This window comes from Malus domestica, chromosome 13 (genome assembly GCF_042453785.1).
Source record: "Malus domestica chromosome 13, GDT2T_hap1".
NCBI classification, from domain to species: domain Eukaryota; kingdom Viridiplantae; phylum Streptophyta; class Magnoliopsida; order Rosales; family Rosaceae; genus Malus; species Malus domestica.
This window is the reverse complement of record NC_091673.1, coordinates 16,590,239-16,607,012: the sequence shown is the minus strand read 5'-3', so window position 1 is coordinate 16,607,012 and position 16,774 is coordinate 16,590,239. Positions and strand designations below refer to the sequence as shown.

The following is a 16,774-nucleotide window of genomic DNA, read 5'->3' as shown; positions in this document are numbered from 1 at the left end:
CAGACTTAAAAGAAGAATTTACATAAAATAATTTCACTATTATGTAGCGTTTCCGCTTAGACCATCTCCAAATCTGGGCTAAAAGCCAAATTACCCCCCCCCCCCCCCCGGAAACACTCTCTAACCCATGTTAAAATTTTAGGCTAAATGCCAAATGTTATTTCTGGACCAAATACCCCCCAGCTTTCCCCCCGGGCTAAATCCCAAATGTTTATCGGAATTTAAATTTTTTTAGATTAAAATGTTCATAAAATTAATTTACAATAATCTACATATTTTTTTTAATTGATTTAAGAAAAAAATTAGCCTAAGTTCATTCTTTAATAATTCCGGGCTAAAATTTTAGGACAGAAGGGTTGGATCAGAAAAGATGTTTCTGGGCTAAAAACAAAAAAAACCGAGCTAAAAAATTTGGTTTTTAGCCCAAAGGTTGGAGATGGTCTTAATAAATTAATAACTCATTTGCCATGTCTAAATGTCTCTTAAAATGCCAAAGCATGACACCACAATTGCAGTAACCCGATTCAGTATAATTTGCTCTCCAAAATAAGGGTTTCAATAATAATTTGACAACTCGAAAATTTTGCTGACCAACATGCAAATACAAGATAAGAGTAGTTCACCATACCTCATGGACAGGTGTTAGAAAATTCCTCATTGTTCTCAATCATAAGCTCAAGTCAACTTTCCTTCTAGTCACTACCAAGATCTCTTCCAACATATATATAGCATCTAGGAAATTTAAGAAGTTGTGTTTTAACAAGTTTCTGTTAGAAGGACTTGTTATCGTAACTGGTTCCTCTTGGATTTGAGGTGGTGTGGTTAGGGTAACTCTTAACAATCTTTCTTCTTATTGTTGTTTGTAGCGAGAAATAAGAGGTAAAAGTACTCTAAAAGGTTTTATGTAGTTCGTTTGGTGCTTATTAGATTGGATTTGATAACTCACAATTTAAGGTATGTCAACGTTGTAGCAAATAATTTTTCATTTAAAGGGATTAATGAATAACGTTTGTGTCGATTGGAAGGAGAAATTCTCATGTCACCAACTGACGACATGTCAATCGTTCATTGGATGAGTCATATACTTTTTAAACACGTGGCAAGTATTATTAGACAGTGACGCCACTGAAACTAAAATTTGATTGCATGAGAGAATCTCTCAATTGAAAGGGATAAGTTTCTTTCATGATCAACTGATCCAATTTCTTTAAGTTGCTCAAAATAGAATTAAAAAAAAAAAACATTTCTTCATTCAACATACTTTAAATCCAAACCACCCATTTTGGACATCTAAATTTTTTAAGTTGGGATCTTATCTATATGCCGGAAACAATACAAGTTCGTGGAAAGGGATCCGGATCCCTTCCACCAAATCCATCAAATCTCAATCCGGATCATTTTAAAAGTTATAATAACTTTAGCCGTTTGATCAAATTTTAAGAATTCATATTGATGGATTTGGTGTAAGAGATCTGGAGAGGATCCCTTTCCCAAGTTGGTAACCCAATAACCGACCTTCATACTATTCCACAGCCAGCTAAGCCATATAACAATTGAATCAATATGTTAAAACCTAAGCTTCGTAACTAAACGAAGAACCCATTGTGACATAATGCAAGTAGGAATAGTTAGGTTACCAATTATTCCAACATTTTTGTCCTCTTTCTTCATCTCCACCCCTACAAAAGGCCACATATTTCTCCTCTAACTTCACCGAATCAATCAAAACGTTCAAATCCCACTTGAGATATCGCATTTTCCCAATCACTTCTCGCACAAATCCAAACAACTTGTATTCTAATGGCACAAAAGTTTGAGATGTCTCTAGTCCTTGTCCTAGTGACCATGTTCTTCGCAAGGGCAGCAGCACAGTCTAGTTGCACAAATGTGATCATCAGCATGTCACCCTGCCTCAGTTACATCACTGGAAACTCCTCAACCCCTACTTCCGGATGCTGCTCGCAGCTCGCTAGCGTTGTCGCTTCCTCCCCACAGTGCTTGTGTGAGGTTCTTAACGGCGGTGGATCATCTCTGGGGGTCAACGTGAATCGGACTCAGGCTCTGGCATTGCCTGGTGCTTGCAATGTCCAGACCCCACCACTCAGCCAGTGTAACGGTAAGCCTGCATAGCTCAATGTCTTGCGTCGACGATTAGAAAGAATCTCACATCAAGGAATTAAAGCCTTGCCTAATATAGTATAAATGATCTTAGGCCTCTCCATCCTATTGTTTATTGGTTTTGGGTGGATGCTCACATTCTAATGATCCGTCTTAATCTTCTTCTAATAACTTGTATACCGTTATATTTACGCAGCCGGTTCTCCAGCTGACTCTCCAACAGGAGCAGCAGACACTCCAAATAGTCCTTCAGGTACACAAAACAGTTCATATGATTCTTTTAGCTGTGAATGAATCTTTAGAAATTTTAATCCTCTGCTCCACCTAAAAGGTTGACACTATTGATGTTCATATTATGCAGGAAACGGATCAAAAAATGTACCGTCGACTCAAGGTGGCTCGTCGGACGGAAACTCCATCAAGATGTCTGCTACGACTCAACTCTTTCTTCTCTTGGCTGCAGCATATGCTATCTTCACAATGTGCTGATTTTTCTTTTCTGTTGGCCAAACATTTCAAGTTACACATAATACTGTTTGTGATTGTTCATGTATTCGATTATTATTTTGATTCAGTTGTTAGATTATTGATATATTGCTTGTGACCTCAGGGAGGTTGATATAGTTTTTGTATTTTATTTTTGCTAGATATGGTTTTTGTAATGTTGAAAGAGGCAATCCTGCTCTCTTCCCTTTTTTGTTATAATAAAATTTTTCTGGCTTTTCAGTGACAAAATTATCAATTGATTAGAAATATGATAATAAACATCAATCACAAAATACAACTTCGTGTAGAAAACTTAACACTTACTGTACTACAAGCTTTCCAATCTCCGTCCTCCCGAATAGCCACATTGCACTTCCTGTGCAAAGCTTCATCTCCCTACGAGCGGGTGGAGATGTAGGACCAGTATTAACTTCCGCCTAGTTTGCAAATATGCAGACATCCTACCTTCAGATGAATCTCAACAGTGTCTTGCTGAACCTCCGGAGAAGATGGTTCAAGGGCACCAACCGCTGTTCCTCAGTCAGTTTTTGATTAACTGGGAAACCCTCCGCATATCTGCAATGATCAGGCAAAGGTTTGATAAACATTGCAAATATGTAAAACGACAACTCCATCTTCGAGTATCTATCCTCGGTCATTCTCCTTGCCAACCCTTGATATTCAGCCGAGCATCTCCATGGACTCTTAGATTGATATAGTCTCGTCACTCAGAAAAAATGTAATGTTACATTATCCTAAAATATCCTCAATTTTTTTATAGCAAAACTTAAAAGTTAAAGGACCACAAAAGCGCAAGCCACACCAACATGACTGTTGTAATCTCTTTCTTCTGCAACTTGATGCACGTCAAGAATGTGATCTTGACCGCACAAATTCTTCTAATCTGTCCCACACCTCCAATGCCGCAGCTCTATCTTGATGTCGTTTATTTTTGCTAATCTGCACATTTAGAACACAGTTCAATATCGTTCGAGAACAGAACAAACAAATAACAAACATGAAGTGACAATGATTTCAATTACAAAACCAAGTCCCTAACCATCTCAAGATGGTGAAAAATTCTTACTGAGATGATCTTCACATTCCACTGCTTCACAATCTTTGCCGACTCCACGCTATCATCTTCGAACCGCATGAAAAAGCCCATAACTGCAATACAATCAAACAGATACAAAACAAGCCAACATCATATCAGCTACAAATACAATGAAGTTTCAAAAGCCACATAAAACAAAGTCAGAAAGCTAAATCTCAACGAACCAGAAAACTATTTTTCAATGCAATTAAAACCTCACAACTGAAAATTTCCACTTACTCTTATTGAAAATCTCAACATGGTCCTTGAAAGGCCAATCCTTGAACTGCCATTCCTTCCCCAACACAAAAACCGCCACAACACGGTCCCAATCCTCCGCCTTCAATGCTGAGGGCTTATCCCTAACTTCATAAGCCGTCACCACCCGATCCCTATCCCTACTAAACTTCTTCTGCACCGTCACGCAGTCCGGCTTCGCCCCATTCATCTGCTTCACCTTCACATCAGTGGGTATATAAACCCCATCTTCCAAAAACTCCTTCACATTGTAAATCGTAATCAGCGTCTGAAACGCACTGGGCACCAAAATTATGGGCACCCCTTCCCCAACTTTTCCTCCTTTCAAGTGCAATTTGGGCTTCGTATTCGGGTCGTAACCCGATTCATCTCCGAACCCGGTCAAGCCCCTCTCGTCCGAACCCATTAGCCTGCTCTTCGCCACCAGCCCGTCTTTCCTCTGCTGCGACTCGATACGCTGCCGTTCCTCTTCCCTCTTCGTCGCCGAAGTCAAAACAGCGTAAAAGTTCCTGCCTTTACACTCCAGCAACCCCTCGCGGTCCTTCAACGGCCGCTCGCTGGAGCAAATCAAAGACATGTAGTCCACCGGCGTCTCAATTTGAGTGAAAACCCTAGAATCCAAAGCGGCGTAATCGCCGTTGTCGTTGCTGATGTGGTTACCGTTGCTGGCGGAATCGAGGGCGGTAGGGATTTTGGGGTGGTGTATGGCGTCGTTCTGGGGAGGGAGGATGAACTCGATGGAGTCGGAGGAAGAGATCTTTCCGGTGAGGTAGTCGAGGAGGGGCTTGCGGTCGGGGAAAGTGACGGAGGGGATCCCCTGGGTGCGGGCGCACTGGATGTAGTCGGTGTGCTTGATTTGGTGGTTGTTGACGTAATAAAGGAGGGTTTCGAGGGTGTAGAGATTGCCTTGCTTGGAGCGGTAGGCGGTCTCGGCGTGGCAGGGGAAGCTGTACTCGGAACCGAACCGGAACTCGTCGTTGACCCGGACGATCTTGTCGAGCTCGCCGCGGATTGTGAAGTCGCGGAGGGTGGAGAGCGGGTCCATGGAGGATGATGCTGTTGCTTCAACTGTTGCAGTGGAAAGTGATCCGAGTGATCACTGAAACACTCTGATTACGTGCGGAGAGTAAACGGGACGTATCTGGTTCAGGGTTTGGCCCGCTTTAGGGAGGAATATGATTTTTTACCCTCCTCTTCCCATCATCTTCCATCTTTTCTTCTCATATTTTTTATTTTTTTATTTTTTTTATAAAATATTAACGTCTCTTAATTATTATTACTGTTGAAATAAAAAGGAAGAAAAGAAAAAAAAAAAAAAAAAAAAGGTGAAAATCCTACTTTCCTGTGGAATGGGGTTCCCTCGCATTTATAGGGCTTCGGTGTAAAGTGGGTTTGTACATTGGGCCTTGACATATGGTGGTGCTGTGAATTTAGTCTAGTGCACAATATCAAAAAGTAAGCAATACTTATCTTGTCATAAAAGAGGGATTTTTTTTTAGTGTATTCGAAAGACAATTGATACACCATCTATTATAATATAAGTGGAAAGGCACTTAAAAATAAGGCTAAAACCTCATACCAAAAAAAGTGACTTAAACCTCAGACCATGAAGAGAGGGAATTAAGCGACGAATGTGATCCAGGCTACTGGCGAGTAAGCAGATGAAAAAATTATAAACTTCCTCACACCGAGTGACTAGGTAGCGTGATGAAGGGAAGGGATTTGCCAGTATGCTTGGAACACATGATACATACACCGTATATCATTATACAAGTGGATGGACACTTGAAGAAAAAAAAACAAAAAAAAAAAAACTTTCTTCCACTTATATGACAACATATGCCTTACCATCCCGTATTTCGAACACATTGAAAATTTTCCCAATGAAGGTAATGACTAAATTGCAAGCACCACTAGCAGGGCGCCAAATGTACACAAACTACCTCAAGCTCCCACTTACTTTATTCATTCACTGACTTTTTAAGTTTTCTTTAATAGTTCGAACTACTCAGTAGTACAAAAAATGAACAATCAAAGTAAAATTAAGAAAATTTTCTTTTCTTTTCATTTTTCAATGGATAAAAAGCCCGATTACCCAGTATTCCAAACCACTAAAGACAAGCCCCATGACTTGGGCACTATTTCAGGGTCTGATCCATCATTTTCCCGGGCAAACTTGTCATTTTATTTAAGCTTTTGCCAAAAATAAAAAGAGCACTGCCTCTTCATTAAAATTAGGTTAAAAGCCATTTGGCCTTCACTTAGGTGAAAACCCGGTGCTTAAGGCTATCTCCAACCGAAGGGTCCAGAGGGCCAGAGGGCCAGAGGCCCGAAAATAGCCCTAAAACCGTCTCCAACCGAGGGCTAGGCCAGAGGGCTCTGAAATCTGGGAGGACCCCACGGGATCGGAGAGGGCTGGAGGGCTGGCTGCTTTCGGCCAGCCAGCCAGCCCTGGGCTGGCTATTTTTTTTTTAATGATTTCCTATTGCTGTCGGTTATAACCGACAGCATTAAAGGTATTCTTTTTTGTTTTTTTAATAGTTCTACTATTAGTGTCGGTTATAACCAACACTAATAGTTTGAAATGCTTTTGAATATAACGGCTAGTAGCCGTTGGATTATTAGGCCTCTTTTTTTCTTTTTTTTTTTTTAATGAATTTAAACTTCTTTTTTTTCCCTTTTTAATGAATTTAAACTTCTTTTTTTCCCTTTTTTTTTCCTTTTCATATGAATCAAATTTTGTTTCATATTTTTTTTCCTATAACTTCTATTTCACAAAATTTGTTTCATATTTTTTTTCAATTCTATTTTTTTCGTATAACTTCCTAGGCCATTTATACAACATTAAATTGTAGTTTTTAAACAATAAATTATGTTTGGCCCTATGGCCCTTTGGCCCTCGGTTGGAGACGGTTTTTTGTGACAGAGCTAAAACGAGCCCTCTGGCCCTCTGGCCCTCGGTTGGAGACGGAGGCAAATATGGCCCTGTACTGTTCATTAAAATATTAATATCTTGGAGAATCTTGGAGGGCCAGAGGGCTAAAACGAGCCCTCTGGCCAGCCATCGGTTGGAGATGGCCTAAGAACAAGCACAAATACAAATCAAATTACGCACCCTTTAGAAAGCTGATGTAAAATCAAGCCCAAACAGAAGCAAACAAGAACTCGCGTTAGGACCAACTCTAAGGGTGTGCAAGTGAAAAGAGCTTGCCTGATTGATTCCCTTTTTCGATTAAATGACTGCTCGTTGGGTTCAACGGTTGAGGCCGAAGATGAAGCAGTGGTGGAAGACATTATGATTTCTCGACACTTAATTAAAAAAAAATTGAGTGTGATGACATAAATTATTATACCAAAATTGTAAATTTTGCACACAAAGTGAATAACCCTATCTATATTTATTTTTCTCAATTGGTTAATGAGAACAAACAACATGCTATGGTATCAAGAAAGAGTAAATTTTTTGTTAGCCTTGCTTCAAATATTTAGTTTAACATTACCACGGCGTTGGAATTTGGTTTGGATGTTTTTGACAAATGAGCTGCCCAATGGTTGAATCCTTGTGCATCTGTTTCATGCAGTACTGTACCACCAGTTGAACCGCGTGTCAAAACGCTTGACAGATGCTCTACACACAAATGTATCATCCTGTGATATATTTTGTCACATAGCCGTAACAAGAACAACATAATTCAGTTTCATTAAAAAGGTCAAAATGCAATGGTAAGATTTTAAGAAAACACAAAAAATAAACGTTATGTTCCTTATGAAAATCTGGATCCAAAAAAGCCAATTCATCGATTGAAACTTTTTTAGCAGTCTGCAAAATTTGAGCTTCGTTTTCTTGGATTGCAGAGGGAGACTATTTCCAGAGCTTCTTTACAATCACAAAACCTGCAGGATTCAAAACATCTTATCAGTTTAACAATTATAAAAAAATAAAAAATAAAAAAAGATAGCAACTGCTTTCCATTTAAAAAAAAAACGTGCTTTTTTGTTGTAAAAACGAAAATTTTACTCACACTGACTCATACATATTCACTTCGGGGATGTTTGGGTCAATAAAAAACAGAGACGAACTAGTACTGGAATCATCAACCAATATACAGTGCAGGTTTGTATACTTTTGAACAGTTCCTAGAATCATCAATTTTCAAATCCTGTATATGCGAATTTTGATTTTGTCCGCCTTTATGTATGGTCTTAACTGATTAACAGGAGTTGGGCGCACAGTTTACATTTATCCTATCAAAAGGGAATTTCAATGACATATCAGAAACTCCCACAAAACTACAAAAAGAAAAAAAGACACAAAACTATAAAAGATCCACAATTCATTCACCCATGGTCTGAAAGGAAGTCATGGAGAGTTTAACAACCATTTGTACTTTTGCTATCTTTTCCACCCTGTCTTGCATGCCTATATAACAATTGCACAAATTTTATAATGTCCAATAAAACCAAGGACGCGAAACAGAGACCCAGACTGCAAATCCCGTGAATCACACCTCCAAAGAACAAATAATATTGACCAAAAGAACGGGATACCCGAGTTTTAACACCAAGAAACGAACACCTCAGCCACCATCACTAATAGCAACAACTACAACAAAGAAATCACAAAGTTAATGACCACACGAAAAAGAAATGACAACAACAAAATAGCCGACACTAAGACCGCACAAAAACTCAAGTACAGAAACACCAAGCCTAACCCATTCATGAACCACCACGAATCCAGTCACATATCACAAAACAAACCTCCATCTAAAAAAAGATACAAATTTATGTCATCCTCTGCAAATCAAAGCTGAACCCAAAGGCTTCAAAGAAACAAAGCACACGATGAGTTGAAATCAATACGCCAATTATTGCTTTACACCAAGACTAAAGTGTGAATGCAATTTTGTACTTTGCAAAATGAACCCTATCCACCTGCAAATCCATAACTAAGACTAAATTGTCAGTGCAATTAATAGTGAGACTAATCATCAATCAATGGCATCACCCTCATATGAAGAAAGGGAGACTCTAAAAAACTACACACCTATAACAATTTGCTTAAATAACTAACGGATCAAAACAATGAGATGGCCAAAAGGAAAACCCACCAAACAGCAAAACGCAAACTCTCTACCTCCACCACTCATGCCTAACCACACTTCTTATACCCCCCTCTCTCTTTTCCCAACCTCTGCTTCAGCAAATCACTTAACCAGACCTCTTTCTACACAGGCGTCGACTGCTGCAGCATTCTAGAACCCTAAAATCTATTTGAACGCATGATTCAAAAGGACAACATCACCAAAATTGAACGATAAACCCAAAAAATGAACAAAGGCCAGACATATTTAAACGCAACAGAAGAAAACTCATTTTCCAAACTAACATAAAAATATGAAAACGAACATAAAAATCTAAAAAAAAAAAATGACGCACCACAGGGCTCTCCGACGTAGCAAAGAGGCACGGAGCAGAGGAGAGGACGACCGAGAAGAAGCAAACACAAAAGCGCACGAAACCAAAGCAAAAAGGCGAGAAGAAAGCAAAAGAAAATGCGAGAGCAAAAGACAGCGACCCAACAAAGTAAATATGAAAAGGGAAACAAAAAGGAAACAAAATAGAGAGAAAAGAGCATAACAGGATGATCAACACGTGGCAGATGCAATCCCCACCTTCTTGCACCAATCCCCCGAAAACAATGAGAACCCATTAAAAACCCCGAACGGCAATTCGGGCAGTCAAAAAACACCCACCAATCATGGACGATGATCAACACGTGGCAGATGCAATCCCCACCTTCTCCCTGCACCAACCCTCAAAAACAATCAAAACCCATTAAAACCCCAAAGGGCAATTCGGCCTGTCAAAAAACACCCACCAATCATGGGCAAAGCCGACATTTCAATGTAGAAAAGAGGGAGAACAACGCCAAAACACAAACCAAGCAAGGGGCATTTCCATCCTGACACTATTAATGAACAGGGCCGGAACCCAACTGGGTTTTAGTATATATAACCAGCAAAAGTGCCCGTTCGGTGCTGCGGGTTTTAAAATCATATAAAATAAGTAGAAAGTTATAATGTGTATATATACTATTTACATACATGTGAAATCTATTTACAACCCTAAAAAAGATTTCAACTTCGACATAACAAAAATATTTTGCAGAAATCTTAGCAAGAAACAACTATATACATGAAGGGATCCCCTATAATGAATAGTTTGCACAACCCAAGATGATATAGCAAGAATTGAAAAACGAAAAACCTTTCCTTCTGCCAAAATGAAAGTAGTAATAACAACATGAGTTTTAGACATATTTACAGTGTTAAATATAAGAGCATACTTATTAGCTATTAGCTATTGGATTATACCTCATCAATGACAAACAGCCAATTTCCGCACCATTTTTCTAAAGCTTCATAGTTGGCATAGTCTGGAGACAAATCTCTCCACTTCTTTGAGATAGTTTCAAGCAATCTGTGGTTCCCATGGGACACCTTTGCTTAACATCTCAATGCCAAATCATCAGGAGATTCAGGAATAAGACATTGGTGCAAAGTTTCTCTATATTCCAAAAGATTGTTAAATAAAACCAACCAAATACTCGAAACCCAAAAAGAGAAAAACTACATGCGTATAGAGCTATAGATAAGATAAAATTCAGTTCTTTGCGAAACCAAAAAAAAAATGAAATAAAAATAAAACCCAACAAAATAAAAGATGAGTATATGCAGTAATAGTCATATAAGAGTGAGTTCATCAGCTGAAATTTGGTATTTCAGATTGGCCCATTCATCATTTCTATAAAATTTCAATCATGGCATTCCCACTTAAAAAAACTAATATCTTAGTATGAATAAACTGAAAAGCTATATCATTGTAACCCGAATCAACTTATCCAATCAGAAAAGTAGTGTAATATCTGTAGTGGAACATAACCTGGTCAATCCAGCAAGTTTTGTGCGAAACTCAATGAAATCTTTTGATGTCCTTATCATTCAGGTAAACTTGTAGCTCATTTTCTGCGCATTGTCTATTTGAGATTGAGAAAATGACATACCTTGCAAGTACTCAAAACAACTTGGCATGTTCATGCTCCAGCAAATAACATCCATCGGCATATGTCAATTTTAGTACTCGCCTACAATCAACTATCTGAAAATAGAGAAAATTTAATTATTAAAAAAATAAAACAACAAACAAAATAGGCAATACTCTTGGTAGAAAAGTGAGGTAATTTGTGCTGCACCTGTAGCCAGACCTCTGTATGAACTTCAGCTGTGACTCAAGTTGGGACTGCATATCGCTCAGCTTCTCAAGCTACAAAAACAACATCAATAGTATACATGACTCAAAAAAAAAAAAAAAACAAAAAACAGTAGAAACGGAAGGAGAAAATTGTATATATAGAAAATACACTGCACTAAGCATAAAGCCAGGAACAAAAACCACACCATTGACATTCACATCAATCAGCTATACCAGAATCACTAACCAAGAAAGACAGATAGTAAAATGTCTTACTTACATGCATAGTGCATCTGCTGCAAGTCTGCACGTGCTTTCTGCCGGGACTGCATTGAAGGGAAAGGAAAAAAAAATTACTCTAACATGAATTATTTCATAAATACCATAGATTGTCATGAAGAACATGTATTTTGAAATTATAGATACGATTTATACCCCAAAAAGTAGATAATAGAAACTGCTAAAGCATCAATTGAAAAAATAAAAAGCATCTGCACATGCAAACTATGATAAACGTCAATTAATTGACATTAAGTCAAAGAAAGCATATGCTAAAGCATAATTAACCCAACCTACTCTAATCCATGAACTCAACTCGGTTATCCCTTCCTATTCTGAAACCGAGATACAATTGGATCATCATCCAAGAACCGATATAGGTGGTTCCCATCCTCAAATAGATTTTTCTTGGTGTAACATAAAAGCATTGTTCAAAACAAAGGAAGAAAATATGACAACAATGGCATAATATATGTGACGCAAAGGAAGAAAATATGACAACAATGGCATAAAATATGCCCAACCTTTACTCACATTCGAGAAAACACTCCCAACAAGATTGCTTGCTCCAAAATCGAAGAGGCACCGTCCTCCGAATCTCGAGAGCCAGACTCCCAACATGACTACTTTCTCAAAAATCGAAGAGAGGGTAAAGGAACAGTACCATTGCTGGATAATTGGAAAGTCCCTATGTGTCAACCTCTGTGCTTCGTGGCAAGGTAGACTAGCAAACATGCCCAACCTTTACTCACATTCGAGAAAACACTCCCAACAAGTTTGCTTGCTCCAAAATCGAAGAGGCACCGCCCTCCGAATCTCGAGAGCCAGACTCCCAACATGATTACTTTCTCAAAAATCGAAGAGACACCGCTCTCCGAATCTCGAGAGCCAGACCCCCAGCATGATTGCTTTCTCAAAAATCGAAGAGGCATCGTTCTCCGAATCTCGAGAGCCAGATCCCCGATAGGATTGCTTGTTCGAAAACCGAAGAGGCAACACTTTCCCAACTTCAAGAGCCGGATCTCCTTGGATAAAGCTGTCTGTAATCTTCACACGCAACATCGCATTTCCAGATACCACAGACCACTTTTTCAAAGTGCTCTGACAGAGTTAAAACATGTGAAGCTGGCAGCTCCCACTACCGTGCTATGACCAAGTAGGGTAAAGGAATAGCATTACTACTTGTTGTTAAGGAGATTCCTATATATGTCGACCTCCATCCCCAACGGACAGGCAGACCTGCAAAAATGCTCAACCCTTCCTCATATCTGAGAGGGCACTCCCAACGAAGCCTTTCGAAATATTCAGCTTTCTTTCCCCCCGATAATATCTCTGCAAACAAGCTATACTAGAGCAAGAATATCTCATATCATCAGGGTTAAAAGCAAGAGTATCACATATCATGCTTTTTCCCTGTCTTTTCCTTTAGCCTTGTTCTTATCTGCAAGACAAGGAGAAAGAGAGCAATCAGTCAGCACTTGGAATCAAGCTTCCAGCCAGGAACTGACTGCCTGGAACCCCTTACCTGATTACTTACCTGCCATTGCTCTCGAGTACTCATCTTCAACATCTTATGCTTCCAGGGAAGATACCGCATCTGCCTGAGGAACAGATAGGGCAAGGGAGAAGGATACAAGGAAGCATGTGGAGACAAGCGAAACAGCACACGTGCCGATACATCCATTACTCTGTCAAAGCAAAAGTATCCCATATCAGCAGGGTCGAACGTACTCTAGATTTGATGGACGTGTTTTGACCCTCAAATTCTTCAGTCGGCCTTATACTCTGGAGGAAACCAGAAAACCCTCCAGCTCAGTTCAAGAATAAGCCTGTGGAAAGTTACTTCTTCAAAAGCAAAAGTATCCCATATCATCTCTTCTCATGTTCTTCTCTTTATCCTTCATGCTGCCTGCAAGATAGGGAGAATGTGAACAATCAGCCGGAGCTCTGATTGCTTACCTTGTCTGTCACCTCTTTCAGCAGATCCTCTAGCTCGGCGACTTGGGGGACTCCTACTACATGGTTTGTATCGCGCTTGACCAAGCCTGAAACTACAAGTAAGCTTCAAGTGAAATTGATACATTACCTTGTGCATCTCCACCAATTAAAGATACCACCCCTAGATGGAGGAAGAATACTTCCAAAGAAGATGCCACATCTACCTATGAGACAGATAAGGCAAGTCAAGACGATACCGCACTCCGATACTTAGAAGTTTCGTGATTACGACATCATTCTCCCACAATATTTCCTAATGTCATTTGTACTAAATCATTCACTTGTACTCACTAAAGGAGAGCTTGAACCTATGTACTTGTGTAAACCCTTCACAATTAATGAGAACTTCTCTATTCCGTGGACGTAGCCAATCTGGGTGAACCACGTACATCTTGTGTTTGCTTTCCTGTCTCTATCCATTTATATACTTATCCACACTAATGACCGGAGCAATCTAGCGATCACAAAAAGCGACCGTTTTCGCTACCTAGGATCTATCGTGCAAGAGAACGGAGAATTAGATGGATATCTCAACTATAGAATACAAGCTGGATGGATGAAGTGTAAGAGTGCATCCGGCTTGTTGTGTGACCGTCGTAGGCCACTGAAGCTCAAGGGAAAATTTTATAGGACGGCAATAAGGCCAGCGATGTTGTATGGCACAGAATGTTGGGCGGTGAAGCATCAACACGTACACAAAATGGGTGTGGCGGAGATGAGGATGCTTCGTTGGATGTGTGGGCACACGAGAAAGGATAAGATTGGGAATGAGGATATCCGAGGTAAAGTAGGAGTAGCCAAAATTGAAGGAAAGATGAGAGAAAATCGGTTCCGGTGATTTGGACATGTGCAAAGAAGGCCTACTGATGCTCCGGTTCGAAGATGTGACTATGGGACAGAGGTTCAGGGCCGAAGGGGTAGAGGAAGACCTAGGAAAACTTTGGAAGAGACTCTAAGAAAAGACTTAGAGTACTTGGATCTAACGGAGGACATGACACAAGCGCAATGGCGTTCTAGGATTCATATAGCCGACCCCACTTAGTGGGAAAAGGCTTTGTTGTTGTTGTTGTTGTTGTTGTCGACTTATATTTCACGCCTTCATTGTTTAAGAAATATGTCAGTCCAACCATTTGTAGATCAAATGTAATTTAGCTTGAGTATTTTTCTTTGAACTTCTTTCCACTCAGAATTTCCTAGCAATAAAACAAAGTGAATGAGAATATAAAGACACTTCAAGGCAAAGTTAAGGGACTCACTCAAGAACAATATGCAAACAAAGAGTTTGCATGCAAGCTTTCTCCCAAATTCAATAGCCTGCACATCATAACAGAAATCGAAAGGTAAGAGGGAAGAGTTAATAACAATAAGATTAGCTAGCAATATGTTTTGCATATATATAGTAGATACAACACAATTGATGAAATCATTTCGTGCATATGAGATACAACATCATCATTTAACTGCATACACAGTGCTACACCCTCTCCATTTGCTTTTAAGACAGGCATCCCAAGAAGTTCAAGTAGTTCCAATAAAACCACCTTTAGTAAATAACTGATAAGCACTCGAAATGTCTCACCAACAAACCAAAAGGTATCTATGTTGAACAAAGAAATAATAGATATTCAAATAGAATTAAACTGATTGGAAAATTTTCAGGGAAGAAAAATGATCACAGAATTTTAGCCAAATGAACACGTTGCAAAAAAAAAAGATCAACGTATGTATAAACATGGATACTCAGTCAACTACTAAAGCATGAGCAAACGAAAGGTCTGCAATTAGGTACAAAAAAAACCCATTGCACCAAAAAGCCAAAATAATACTAAAAATACAAACCACAGTTTTTAAATTGATAACAAAATCTTAACATCAGAAACAACCGACCATACATTCTTGAATATACTTTGTAAATGTGTTGTTCCTCGCAACTGAAACACCATTTTAAGCCACATGCAAACTCGATGAATCAATACCAGAGAAACGAAAAAACCTTGCAATCCTCACCTGCAACTTCAGAAGCGATGAAGTTCCGTTAGCCACAAAGGCTGTAAATGCACCAAACAGAATAAACATTGAACAATAATTAAGCTCACTCTCAATTCAAAGCCTCAATCTTTATCTAAGCTAAGCAACAACGAAAAAAAAAGGCATTGTAAAAAACAACAGAAAATTTATTGGGTAATGTAATTTATACCAATAAAGTACTATTCAATTTCAATTTTGATGCAACACCTCCACATTCCCAAAACGATTAAAACCAAAACACAACAAACTCACCCCAAATTTTCCATTTTTTTTGGCATCTTTCAACACAATAAACACATCATGGACTGTTCATATCAACACGGATGGTATGATTATATTTAAAAGATAGTGAATTAGTAAAAAAAATAATCAAAACTTGGGAATTATGGTTGTTTAATTGTACCTAAGCTGCAGTAGTCATTGTTGGTGTTGTGGTTGCTGGTGTTAATCAGCCTTCTAGGGAGTGACCTTCAATTATAGAGGAATACAGAAACTGAGATTAAAATTCAATTTCTCTGTGCACAGGACAGTTTAAAGTTTAAAGATTAAAATTCTAAACACTTTCTAGCCCCAAATTTTCCCAGGAAACAAACGGAAAGTGAAAGAAGTCATACCTAGTCCGCGAAAGCAGACGCGATCAGCGAGTTCGGCGGATCATGCTGGCAGAGATATCTAGTGAGAAAACGAAAGCAAACAGGGGCAAACTCCCTTTGCTGCCCGGGTCGACTAAAATTGGGGACGGCTAAAAACCCAGAATTCAATCGCTGAGGAAACATAAAATTTAAACGCCAAAGAAGTCAATCACCGAGAAAACATCAAAAACCAAAATCACACCAAAATCCATAAAATTAAAAAAAAATTAAAATATGGGTTTTATTTATCGGGTAGTGAATGAGTAAAAATAACATGAATGGTGCTGAGGACTAAATCAAACAACAGTAAAATTAAACCCTACTTTATTTATTTTTCAATTCGAAAAAAGGAAGATGGTAATGATTTTTCTTCACAAACCTCTCTAATCCAATGAAAGGCGCAAATGTCATGTCCTTCAGAGCAACTCCAGCCATGCAGCCTCCCCTATTGAATCCACTATTGGATCCACCTTTTAAACAGTAACTGCTTTTAATGAACAATAATTGTCATTTGCATCTCCACCCTTGGAGCCCTCCCCCTGGCAATAGGCAATAAAATATTAGTTTTTTTTGTTTGTTTAAATAATACAAAATAAAATTATTTGTAATTTCGGATAAGATTTTT

The 16,774-nt window shown here is 38.9% G+C and overlaps 2 protein-coding genes and 2 long non-coding RNA genes across 14 annotated transcripts; 1 reads left to right on the top strand and 3 right to left on the bottom strand.

Moving 5' to 3' along the window:
• Positions 1–1,564: 1,564 nt before the first annotated feature.
• LOC103453147 (protein CDC73 homolog) lies at positions 1,565–5,490 on the bottom strand. Of its 4 annotated transcripts, none has more exons than XR_011574639.1 (5): positions 3,941–5,490; positions 3,692–3,774; positions 2,923–3,564; positions 2,501–2,617; positions 1,565–2,365 (listed from the first exon to the last, which is right to left on the bottom strand). XR_011574639.1 is itself a non-coding variant. In XM_008392699.4 (3 exons), the coding sequence occupies exons 1-3, from the start codon at positions 5,001–5,003 to the stop codon at positions 3,472–3,474; spliced, it is 1,239 nt and encodes a 412-aa protein (XP_008390921.1). In that variant the 5' UTR covers positions 5,004–5,490; the 3' UTR covers positions 1,565–3,471. The 4 variants fall into 4 exon arrangements, 1 of the variants encoding a protein (XP_008390921.1); XR_011574640.1 differs by having other exon boundaries at positions 2,929–3,564; XR_011574638.1 differs by having other exon boundaries at positions 1,565–2,617.
• Positions 1,801–2,853, top strand: LOC103453148 (non-specific lipid transfer protein GPI-anchored 5). Its single transcript, XM_008392700.4, has 3 exons — positions 1,801–2,116; positions 2,315–2,371; positions 2,480–2,853. The coding sequence occupies exons 1-3, from the start codon at positions 1,801–1,803 to the stop codon at positions 2,605–2,607; spliced, it is 501 nt and encodes a 166-aa protein (XP_008390922.1). The 3' UTR covers positions 2,608–2,853.
• Positions 5,491–7,636: 2,146 nt separating the features above from the next.
• LOC139190363 (uncharacterized) lies at positions 7,637–10,546 on the bottom strand. Of its 6 annotated transcripts, none has more exons than XR_011574541.1 (5): positions 10,336–10,546; positions 8,467–8,561; positions 8,301–8,378; positions 7,981–8,203; positions 7,637–7,852 (listed from the first exon to the last, which is right to left on the bottom strand). It is a non-coding gene; the product is annotated as an uncharacterized lncRNA (long non-coding RNA). The 6 variants fall into 6 exon arrangements; XR_011574540.1 differs by having other exon boundaries at positions 8,507–8,561; XR_011574539.1 differs by lacking the exon at positions 10,336–10,546 and adding an exon at positions 9,398–9,538 and having other exon boundaries at positions 8,507–8,561.
• Positions 10,547–10,707: 161 nt separating this feature from the next.
• On the bottom strand, positions 10,708–16,569 carry LOC103430820 (uncharacterized). Of its 3 annotated transcripts, XR_011574537.1 has the most exons (8): positions 16,529–16,569; positions 16,132–16,281; positions 15,921–15,985; positions 15,382–15,502; positions 14,746–14,803; positions 11,493–11,538; positions 11,214–11,284; positions 10,708–11,119 (listed from the first exon to the last, which is right to left on the bottom strand). It is a non-coding gene; the product is annotated as an uncharacterized lncRNA (long non-coding RNA). The 3 variants fall into 3 exon arrangements; XR_003768222.2 differs by having other exon boundaries at positions 16,132–16,529; XR_003768213.2 differs by lacking the exon at positions 16,529–16,569 and having other exon boundaries at positions 15,382–15,496; positions 16,132–16,343.
• Between the last annotated feature and the right edge of the window lie 205 nt (positions 16,570–16,774).